The sequence below is a fragment of the Achroia grisella genome, unplaced genomic scaffold (genome assembly GCF_030625045.1).
Source record: "Achroia grisella isolate CSIRO2021 unplaced genomic scaffold, CSIRO_AGI_Agris_v1 utg808, whole genome shotgun sequence".
Taxonomy (NCBI): domain Eukaryota; kingdom Metazoa; phylum Arthropoda; class Insecta; order Lepidoptera; family Pyralidae; genus Achroia; species Achroia grisella.
Window position 1 is genome coordinate 179,247 of NW_026713029.1, and position 11,936 is coordinate 191,182.

At 30.8% G+C, this 11,936-nt stretch overlaps 1 protein-coding gene across 1 annotated transcript; it reads right to left on the bottom strand.

The window, feature by feature from the left end:
• Positions 1 to 804: 804 nt before the first annotated feature.
• LOC131851885 (probable peroxisomal acyl-coenzyme A oxidase 1) lies at positions 805 to 10,731 on the bottom strand. The gene is made up of 13 exons (XM_059202451.1): positions 10,507 to 10,731; positions 9,690 to 9,849; positions 7,381 to 7,549; positions 6,618 to 6,741; positions 5,912 to 6,156; positions 5,209 to 5,369; positions 4,768 to 4,930; positions 4,327 to 4,517; positions 3,937 to 4,089; positions 3,388 to 3,493; positions 2,295 to 2,447; positions 1,627 to 1,743; positions 805 to 1,253 (listed from the first exon to the last, which is right to left on the bottom strand). The coding sequence occupies exons 1-13, from the start codon at positions 10,628 to 10,630 to the stop codon at positions 1,107 to 1,109; spliced, it is 2,013 nt and encodes a 670-aa protein (XP_059058434.1). The 5' UTR covers positions 10,631 to 10,731; the 3' UTR covers positions 805 to 1,106.
• Positions 10,732 to 11,936: the final 1,205 nt, after the last annotated feature.

Here is an 11,936-nt window from a genome sequence, read left to right on the forward strand (position 1 = left end):
AGTTTTTCTGTCATATCTAATTTCGTAAAGATGCGACCTATTAATGCAAAAGCATATCTACTGTCGGTTTGTCGCCTTTTCACGATTAAACTGCTGAACAAAATTATGAAATTTGACGTGAAGATAGATTGTAACATATAACATATAACAACGTGGACGGACTAAGGTTAAATATTATAATATCGTAAAAAAAAAGTTGGCGAAACTGCATATAACAGGTAGGATACGGGTACTGGTGTGTGAAAGGAAATAATATAAATAATGACCGCGTCATATTTAAAACAATACATATACATACTGTTTTAAATTTGACGCGGTCATTATTTACACGTATAATTAGTAAAAATTATGGGATCTTGCTAAGTTTTATATATATTTTATTTCGACAGTGTTTCAACCGCCATGATCACCGGTAAACTGTGTACCCGTAATTATACGCATAAATATGTGTATATATACAAATAGACATTTTTTTTTTATAAACGGACGTATTCACGGATGTTTGTTCTGTGTGGGCATAGAAAATGCGATCATAATTCTTTTTTTATTTCAACTACAGATATTTTTATTTATTCTATTCGTAGACACACAATCACAATGGATTCCGTGTCAGTAAACTACTCATAAACTATATTAGTAAAATATGAACACTAGACAGCTTAATTCATATATTTATGTGCACCATGTGAAACGAAGCCCAATAACAAAAAAACAATTTTATACAATTTTCTTTATATCCAGCAAACAATTTGACATGTAAATAAAACATTTGACCATATTAATAATATTTATTAAAAACAGCCAGGAATATTACAGGAGAGCGGTGGTTGATTTTTAATTTAATTTAAAAATTAACAAGTATTACAAACGCACGGTGAGAACCATTTAATTTTATTGTAAACTTAATTGTTTTCATTTCCATTCAAAAGTAACTATGTATTTTATTTACATACATGTATATATAAGAACAAATTTGGTACATAATTTTGACGTACTGTTGTAGAAACGAATACAAATTAAAATTCACTTGAACAGAAATCGAATATGTAAATACTAGAGTCCCTATATCAAAATAAATAAATAAAAATTCCATATAATTTGAAACACTATAGCTTGGCCTTCTCCATGAATGGCTTGGTGTACTTGTGGAAGGAGCTGTTGACCTGTTCCTGGTTTAGAGGACTCTTGAGGGCATCCTCAAATAAACGCTCATACACGCGACCATCGTACGCGCCCAGTGTAGAGTTCAGTACCTAAATAAAAAAAATACAGAAAATGTACATATAATTATATTATCCATTTAAAAAATATATGTAATGAGTAGTATAAATACAAAGCATTGCCGAGAGCCCGAGACGATAAATAATGAAGATTCCCACTACATTTTATATTTGTAATGCATGTTTATCAGTCTACTATATCTCTACAAGAGTTTTGATTTCTATCCGTAGATTAATCAAATAAAAGAACCACGAAACCAAACTCTCTTGCTTATATTACTTTATTTACTACCCTAGTAATAGTAATGGTTTTTGTACCGTACGAAATTTGTACGGTAGATATAAATCTACCGTGCAATCGTAATGGAAAATCCAAAATCAATTTAGATAATAAAAAAAACTTTACCTCATCTCTAATATCGTAGCCATCGACAAGACCAACTGCATTTGGCCTGAGCAGACCCAGCAGTTCTTCATATCGGTTTGTTAGAACAGCTATGTCGTTCTTCGATATTGTGGAATACTACAATACAATAAACTATGTTATTAACTGCATATTGTGATGTATTAAAATACTTACATACACTTACAATTTTCGTACAATTAAATTTAAAAATACATCAAACTACGAGGCTGACTCAATGTTTACTTTAAAAGCACTTAAAACTGTACTAAACGTTTGTTTTTGACAATTACAGGATACATTGAATATAATACTCTCTACAATACATTTCATAAATCATAGCGAAGATTCGAATCCAAATATTGTTTTTTAGGTACCTTTTAGCTTCTGTAGTGTGTATTTGTGTGAGTACTCTGAAGTTTATAATTATCTATAAATCAGTATTCACCTTACAAGCTTGTGTTTTACACCTACTTTATTTAATTAAATATAATTTTGAGCAAATTATTGGTGAAAGAAAATTTACCTTGCCTGACAAAGATTCAAATATTATCGGCTAAACAAGAGTATTTATCGAGTGTTGTCTTCACAACAATATCAACAATAAAGAATAGCTTAAGGTATATAATTATATAGTGATAAAAAAAATCTAAATATTTTTTAATGCTTACCAACAAAATATCACCTTTCTTCTCCAAAGCCCAATACACCAAATACAGTTCAACCAACTGCTGCAACACTTTGTATAAATTGGGAGATAGCGATTTCGACGTACGCTGAATCTCATTTACGAATATTTCGCAAAGGAATACTCGACAATGTGCCTGAAATTAAAATTAAAACTGTCCTTATTTCTTTCATCAATGCCGCGCCTCTTTTTAGTACAATACCTTACACCACAATACCTTACATCATCATCATCATATAAAAATAAAAATAAATGTACACGTTGTACTTATCTTACGAAAAAAAAATAGTTTTCACAATTGGCATTTCGAATGAATCTAAAATGTCTAGCAGTTATTACGTGATAGGAAGTAGGAATCAAGAAGAGAGGGATCAATTTATTTAAATTTTTGATACTAATAAATATGATGTGGATATTATTCAGAACATACTACATGCTACTTCGTCTCAGATTGTGTTGTATGTATGCGTTGATAATAGTCACTTGATAAATATGTAGATCTCTCTCAGTCGGTTTCGGTATTATTTCGTTTTTATTTAGGTTTTATTAACTCTGTGATAATTAGTTTAGATATAATGTGGTTGAAATTTTTAGTTACAAAACGCCCAAAACTAATATTAGTTTAGCGAATATTTTATTTTTGTTATTATCCATATAGATAATCACAAAAATAAAATATTCGCTCCACGCACGTCCTTACGTAGACGTTCATCGTCTTTCAACCTCTTATATTTATGTTTACTTTCATCTGTCCAAAATTTTACAGTGGTAAATAATGATGCAGAGTTCCCGTAGTCCAACTCATCTTTGATTTGCGTAGGCGTATTTAGCCTTTCAAAAACAGATCGATACTAAATTATTTCCATTTCGCCAAAAATACTCAAAAACGACTGTCAACTAAAATTTGCGCGTCCAAAATGGCCGAAACTTTGATGTGAAACTACCAAAAGACGCACAACTACATTTACAAGCTTTTATTGACGAGTGCCATGATTATTCATCCAGTTATCTTTGAGTTGAGTTCGGAAACTTTTCAGAACACCTGGGTATAAAGACTACAATATGGTATACTCTACCTCACTAGCACCCACTAGTTGCACCGAGGCTAGATTCCAAGCGTCCTCTTGACTATTCCCAGCAGTCACATATTTCACCATGGTATCGTATGCCGCTTTAATTTTTCTGAAAGTAATTGTATTAATATTTATTAATGTGTTATTAATAAAAGGCAAAATTTGTTCTGACTACTTTCAATTTTACTATCATAAATCTATTACAATAGTAAAATTGAAAGTAGTCCTAAATTTATTTTAACAAAGTAAAATACTTTAAAGAAATATTCAGTATTGCAACAAATTTTCGTCAAAAACCACCAAATCACTCTTTTTCATACTTCTGCCACTGAAAACCAACGGCTTATCGTATAGAATAAATAGGCTTTATCCTTAAAATATTATATGTACATGTTGAAATTGTATGTTTTTATTATATCATAAATATATAACAAGGATTAAATATTTTTTCTTTCAGTAATTTAACTCAAAAACACAACATATAGTGCTAGATTAGAATACATTTAAATGGTAATAAGTAACGAAAGCGTACATTCATATAATGTTACATACCCGGCTGCAACTGCCTGCAGTCCTTTTATGATGCCTTCAGGAGTGTTTTCCCATTTAGTGTCAGTGGGGTTCACAAAGTTAAGCAAGTACTTAACGGTTGGAGTTAGTGCTGTGTTACCCTCTAATACTTGCATCCACGTCTTCATCAGGTACCTGCAGCAAATGATTAGCTGTATCAACCTACCTATTTAAAAATACCGCTTCAAAATCCGTTGCGTAGTTTTAAAAATTTAAGGGACGGACAGACAGCGACAGCGATTTTGTTTTATACTGTGTAATGAAGTATAAACAAAAGAAAATGTATATAAATATATATTTCTATAGCTTGATGAGTTCCCATAATTTAAGATATGCTTAGTTTGCGACCAAATGTTTAAAAAATATAATTACCTAGCCGTCTGTAACATCATTACGGTATTTTCGCCTTCATATGTTATAGAAGCAGTTGTCACACCATAAAGTAATGGCAAGTTGGAAGATTTCATGAAGCCATGACCACCGCACGCCAAGCGACACTGCTCAACACCTAACGCAGAGTCCTGACTGCATACTGCCTTCATACAACAGGATATGGCGTGTAACTGGAAATTACATGTTTTTTTATATATAAATGGCAAACAAGTTGATAGCCCACATAAGTTATACAATATTATAACTGTTGTATAGACATGTTTTTGCATTCTACCACTTATTCGGAACATAGACTCGCCACAGGAAGAATGAGCAATCAGGTAAATAAAAGTTTGTAGCATTCGAGATCGTCAACTATGTTGCATAAAATAAATCATAAGTATTATTTATCTATCTAATGAATTGGTTTATATCTATTACCTCAGGTAATTGTTCCATCTTTCCTTCTGAGATGTCTTTAAGAATACCCATCATGGTATTCCAGAGCCACCGGCCAGTGATCCTGAAGGCATGACTTGTAGCGATATTAATGAACACCTTATGCTGTTGAGTTAAGTAGTCCAAAATTTGGGGCTCAGGTTCACTGAAAAATACAATTATTAGATTAATATTTATGAAACAATATGCAAAGAATAGAACTGAGCTTTATGCTTTTCTTTTGTTGCACATATATATAATATAACTATATATGTGCAACAAAAGAAAAGCATAAATATCATAGTTATATTTATATATATATATATATATATATATTATAATATCTGTCTAAGTCACCCTAGGCAGAGTATGTTAACAGAGTATCTGATCGATTGGAACCGATTGGGTTTAACTGATTGAGAACTAATGATTTGTAGATCTTACTTAGGTTTAGGCTTCGATTGGTGTCTAACAGCTGAGTAGCGAACAGCGATGACTGAAGCTGCAGCTAAGTTGATGGCAATATCGTTTATAAGATTTACCCGTCCTATGACCAAAGTTCCGTATGTCAACTTATCATTTTTAGACTTCACAAACGTACCATCCTGAAATAAAATTGTAATATTATTTCTATCAATTCTTATGCAATAACACTATATTATAAAAACACTGAGACCTATCTGTAATTTTTGTATATAAACTGTTTTGTTAAAGTGACAAAGAAAAAAAAAAACAATGTATTGTATACACTATAAGATAACATTTAGTCTTCGATAAACTCATGAGTGATAGCCAAAATATTCAATCAATTTCTTAAAAAAATAATTAAGTAAATAAAGTTAATAAAATTAAAATGGTAATTTATGAGTATCTTACATAAATTAATTTTAAAACTTAGTACATAACAAGACCAAGGCAGGCAACTGGTGATACAAGGCCTAATATTATTTTACACAAAATGTATTTTTATCATGGTGCCTATCATGATCAACAAAGGAACACTAAGCTATATTAAAGTTTTTTATTGATTATACTTGTAATTAATTACTCAATAATTGTCAATAAATTGTAATTCAAAAATGTAATTAGTTAAGTAAATCTCCATTACCAAAAAGTAATTAGATTAAATGTTTATCTAAATACTAACCTTAAGTACTTGTGCGTTTCTCATCAACATATTTTTTCTTGGAATCCTATAGTTTTTGAAGCCAAGGAAACCATTATTGGCAGTCTGGAAGTTAAATTTGGGTCCAATCTCTCCCACATGAATACCAGGCAGAGGATTATGTGTCTTAAAGTCTCTGATCTGGACTATAAATGTTTGTAAACCGTGATGTTTTCCTTGAGAGTACAGTTGAGCTACTACGATGCAATGGTTTGCAGTGTGTCCCACTGAAAGTATTTAAATTTAATTATTTGTTCATAATAATAGTGGTACTTCATACTACAATTTTTTCTGTGTAAAAAGTAAAGTTTCTGGTTATTCAGATATTAATTTTTCCATTCATTTTCCTAAAATTTGAAATATTTGTTTATATAAATGAAAATTGGAATTAAAAAATTAAATTTCTACATATTATATATATAAATTAATTTCTCTTCTATTTGTCACGCCATAGAGAATGACTAAACCGATTTCGTTCATCTTTTTATTTTATTATTTCTAATATGCTAATAGGTAATTTACCAAATAAACGGAAATTTTAAAAAAATTGTTAATTTCAAAAAACTTATTATGCGGTCCACAAATACTAGTAAAAATGTCTTTGTCTTAGTGTTGTCTCATTCGTAATTATATTCCTTTTTTTGTTTACTTTCAGGATGTTTTTGAATTGACATTTTGGAATACTTACGTCCTCCCGGCCACCACTTATACGCTGTTAATGTGGGAGTATTTAAGACGAATTCTTCAGTTTCAGGGTCATACGTGGCGGTAGTTTCAAGACCTCTTATGAATGTTCCATGTCCCAACTCGGTCTACAAAATATATAATACCATTTTCTAACAAATAAACAATTAAAAAATTGAGATGAATATGTTTGCATCTGCAAACCTGACTGTGTTTTAATGAATAAAAATAAAAAATATTATATACGAGTATATTGATTAAATTAATTGGCAATTTAATTTTATTCAAACTTTAAGTGTTTTAATACTAACTTCCTAGTCCCTGCAAATTTATATTGATGTTTATGTTTTGTGTGTTTGTTGGCTATGTCTATTTTATAATAGTTCCATGTTTATATACACATAACTATATAACGTCACGACTATTACCCCTAATGGGGTAGTCAGAGGTAATGTCAACTATCCACAGTTGATATTCGTGGTGAAAGCATGTCTGCAGAGAATGAGATCTTCCGCTCTCGGATTCATATTTTCAGTCAGTCAATTAAAATGAACACACAGTTATTTGATATCTGCCAGATTTATATTCAGAACTTTTAGGTATAAATCGATAGTGTATAGAAATTATAGGTACATTCCGCATTAGGTACAATGCATTAAAAAATGCTCAATAAATAGGTCATTATAACATAATTTTCCAAAATTCGTGTATGTCACTTTAGAACCTACTATATATATAATTAGAGTAGATATTGAGAGTGGCAATACCTGTGCATAAGTTCCGATAACCTTCAAAGCTTTCGCCTTTGGCATCCACTCAGCTTGCTGTTCCTCGTTCATTTGGCCCCAAATTGTTACAAGAAACATGGTGTCATGGAGAAAAAAAGGCGATATATCCTTTACCAATCCTTTTAGAATAGTGTTTACATAAGTAGCTCTGAAATAGTAAATATTATATTCTTAATTACAGTAAAATATTACTGTTATAACAATTGTCATTCTTTGTTTAATTATGAAAGTGAAATAAATTCTCAATTCATTCAAGAAAGAGCTCATTAATAGCTCTAATATTTAGTAAAGGAGAACTTGTCTCTAAAAGAGATCTCTTCCAACACAGGAAGTGGTCACAGAAGTGCAAATAATAATTGTAAAAAAAGTAAAATGACAAAATAAAACTAAAACGTTTCTATATTCTTGCACGACTCATTTGGCACTCGCATTGCGTAATCTATCCGATACTAACAAATTCGTAAATAACAAGAGTCAGCCAACATATTGAAAGTAGGTCCGATCAGTCCTTTAAACTGAAAATAGGCAAGAGACTGGATTCTAAGTAGCGTAACGTATTCAGTTTGGCCATAAAAATCACGTGCATTATAAAAACAAGTGAAGCATGATTATTCAATGTAGCTTAGGCTGTTAAAATAACAAGTTAAAATAATTAATATATTATGAATTTTACAAATCTAGTGGTATTTTTCTTAAGCATTATAAAACATCTACAACCTTTATTAATTAAATAATTACTTTTGAACGTTAATGAAGTGGTCATTAACTAATGAAATACAAAATGTACTAATTTGTAAAGAACCATAATTAGCTTCTAATCATAGCTTTCGAATTAGACATTGTACTCATGTTTATGGTAAAATGTGACATTGACAACACTTTTTCAATGATTATTTATTCAAATATATCAATATTGTAACCATATCTATACATATATATAAAATATATGTACTGTATACATACACCAAAATTATTTTTTTTACAATTTTTTTCTGTCTGTCTGTCGGTCTGTTTGTTCTGGCTAATCTCTAAAATGGCTGAACGGATTTTTACGAGAATTCTTTTGACAGGTAGCTGATTTAATAAGGAGTAACTTAGGTTACTTTTATTTTAGAAAAATAAAGTTAAATTCCGCGCGGACGAAGTCGCGGGTGCAGCTAGTTAATAATAAATTTATCATTGACTATCTGGGCACTGATTGATAACTGATTAAAGTGTTTTTTATAAGTAAGGTTACTAATACGTACTAATACTTAGACAATCAGATCCATAATAGTCATGATAACTAATAACTATATGTAGTTTTATTATAGCACTACAAATTGATTGTGATAACCCCTGGGTTAATAAAGATTTTTTGCATTATATTAAACAAAATACATACATTAAGAAAGTAATTTAGTTAATTGAACAGTGATAATAATCCCTGTGGACCACAAAATCTCATGTAATAATCTACTGCAGGTAGTAAATTACTACATGGATTTTGTGATCCTACCCACATTAAACTACAAAAAGCGTATAGAATTCATTGAAGAAACTACATTGATTTATTATATTCTTTCATTTTGTTTATTAAGATGCCGACGGCTACCTTTTACCATCACACCGCCATCGACAGGGAATTTATCCCTACATGCTAGAACCTAAAGAGGTCCGGACAGTGTTGTTTTAGAAATGCTTTCTTCCGCGTACACTTAGATTGTGAATTCCTGTGGAAGTTTACTCGCGAGACTACAGGATAAGGTTTTTCAAGAAGGTTATATTAAGGTTAATAAGAGTATATTAAAAAAAAATTAAGATTTGGGTTATTTTAAGTTTATACAGTCTCGTCTACGAATTGAAGTTCTATTCTAGGAAACGTTTTTTTTTATCATTCTATCTTATCTTTACTCATGTCTGTTGATTGTTGCATTAGTAAAACAATACTGAAGATATTTTACCTGTAAATTCGTTGATACGTAAATGATTTACATTTTATGAATATGTGTGATGACATTAATCAAATACCTTTATATAAAACATAGATGAGTAATCACTCAAAGACAAACATATTCGGTCCGTAACTCTTGTGTTAATAGAGGATAAAACATTTTGCTTTCGTTAAACAAATATCAGGATTATATATATATTTTTAAACTCTAAAAATATATAGCGTCTTTATTACGTTAAACAATGGTGAAATATCTTTTTTCATGATATATGTCTGTATTGCGAAAAGTTTAAGATTTAATCTATATTAATATAATATATTATTATACTATACATACATAAATTATTATACTTACTCATATTTTTCTGGCATAAGCGCTACTTGTAACTTGGACTTATTAAGGTTTTCCTTCACTAAACATGCTTTTCTGACAGCATTCTCATATCTGTCCTTATGACTCAAATAGTCCTCCGGTATCTCATCGTTTATTCCTTTAATCGCCAGCACTGTCTTTTCTGTGAAAATAGAATGGGTGACATGATAGTACCGATGATGATTTTATTGTTCGTAACCACCATTAGCCAGTAGGCCGAAAAGACAAAGTTTCCATTTTTATTTCTATTATCAAAATCGCAAACTGTGAGGTACCGAGATGAATGAATGATATATTGTCATTCTTAGGAATAGTAACGATGCAAGCGCTCCTATGAGCAATTCAATTTTCGTGATGTCTGTAGTACTATTGCCTTATACAGGTCGGTTGCTACTTTCCGACAACAATTTGCCATCAACATAAGAAAATAAAACCAATTATAAAATAATAAATAACATTAGAAAATATAATAATATATAAATATATACCTATAGTCCATTCACAAGTACTCGATAACAATAAGGAAAAATATATTACTAATATTATAAACGCGAAATTTTGTGAGTATGGATAGATAGTTATATGGATGTTTGTTACTCTTTCACGCAAAAACTATTAAACAGATTTTAATAAAACTTTACAGTAATATAGGTTATACATTATAATAACACATAGGCTATAAATTTCGTGCGGGTGAAACTGCGGGCACAGCTATTAGTTAATATTCGCAGGTCCGAACACTCCTCAGATTTATGGAATAGGAGAAGAAATTATAAAAGTGTCAGAAAAATGCGCTTACCAAATTTTCTCCTTTCCGACGTAATATCTGCTCCTCCATCGAAGAAATGCGTCAGTTCATTTACGTCGAAGGTACATTTTCTTCGTTCCCTTACTAGGTCTTCATTGACTTTCGTTACGGTCATATTTGTAATTATATTCGAATTAACTTTATCTTCATAGAATTTCAATTGTACAGTATTCAATATGAATACAATAATGGATGTCACGTCGATATGCCAATGTAGTTAATATCACACTGATAATGAATTGTTATTAAGGAGACTTTGTACCTACCTTTGGTCATGATTATGATAAATAAACCGTGGAGTACTACAATCAAGTCCTGTCCTGGGGGTTCCGTTTTTGTTAACTACTAGCTTCAGCCATCGAAAATAGCCTATAGTCTACTATTACATCAAATTTGATGACGAATAGTTGAGCCGTTAAAACTTGAAACAATTAGTCCATAATTTTAATATATTTGTAGACTATATGTATACATATGTTTATTCAGTACCCGGATATTTTTGCTTTTCAATTAATAACTCTATTCGCAGTTATTTTGGTATTCATCTATTTTTCTGTTCGTGTAGGTACTGTCATCACAGCCCTTATATCTTTAGTCTACGTCTGCATTAACAATATGAATGTCGACGCAATACAATACGATACGTCTGAAATTCAGGCAGGAGGCAGTATAGAGAAAAAGTCTTTTTTAAATAACGAAAATGACATGGTTTGTCATACGTTCGTCTGAGCCAGGTTTACGCTGGTGGGACCCCTTATCATCCTACGATAAGATGATTAGGTCAGCCCATTGTGGCAATTTCACTAGGAATTACAAGACAATCGTTTCCAGAGAGAACCGCGTGGAGTTCAACCTGATGTGGTCCACATTACCAACAATACTCTTCGCCTTCACCTATATGCGTTATACATATACTTATACCTGTGTACTCATATGTGTAGATATCTACATACCGATCAAAATCGAGACCCTTCTTTTTGCTGGGTTACGAGCACAGTACCTAAAATGCTACATTTCGCCGTTCGTGTAAATAGATAACGCAGGTAGATAATGCCTAATATAGATTGATTGACATGTAATGAGTAAAAGTATAACATATAGATAGGTATACTAATGCACTATACACGAACTATAAAATTTTGTTGCATTTTTAGGTGGTTTTGATACTTTTTTTAATTACTTTTATTTAATGAAAGAACTTCTCTAATTAATTATTATTACTAAACCCGTATATTTGAAATTTAGTTTTTACTTTCTAAACTGCAAATTATTTTAGATATTATTTGCAAGCTTAGCAATGTCGGCTTATAGATAAAACGTTGATATACAAGATTATCCTGTATAATCTAGTTTCATATTAATAAATACCATACATATATGTATATATAAAGTAGTCGATATAGAAGAGATCGCTAGTGATA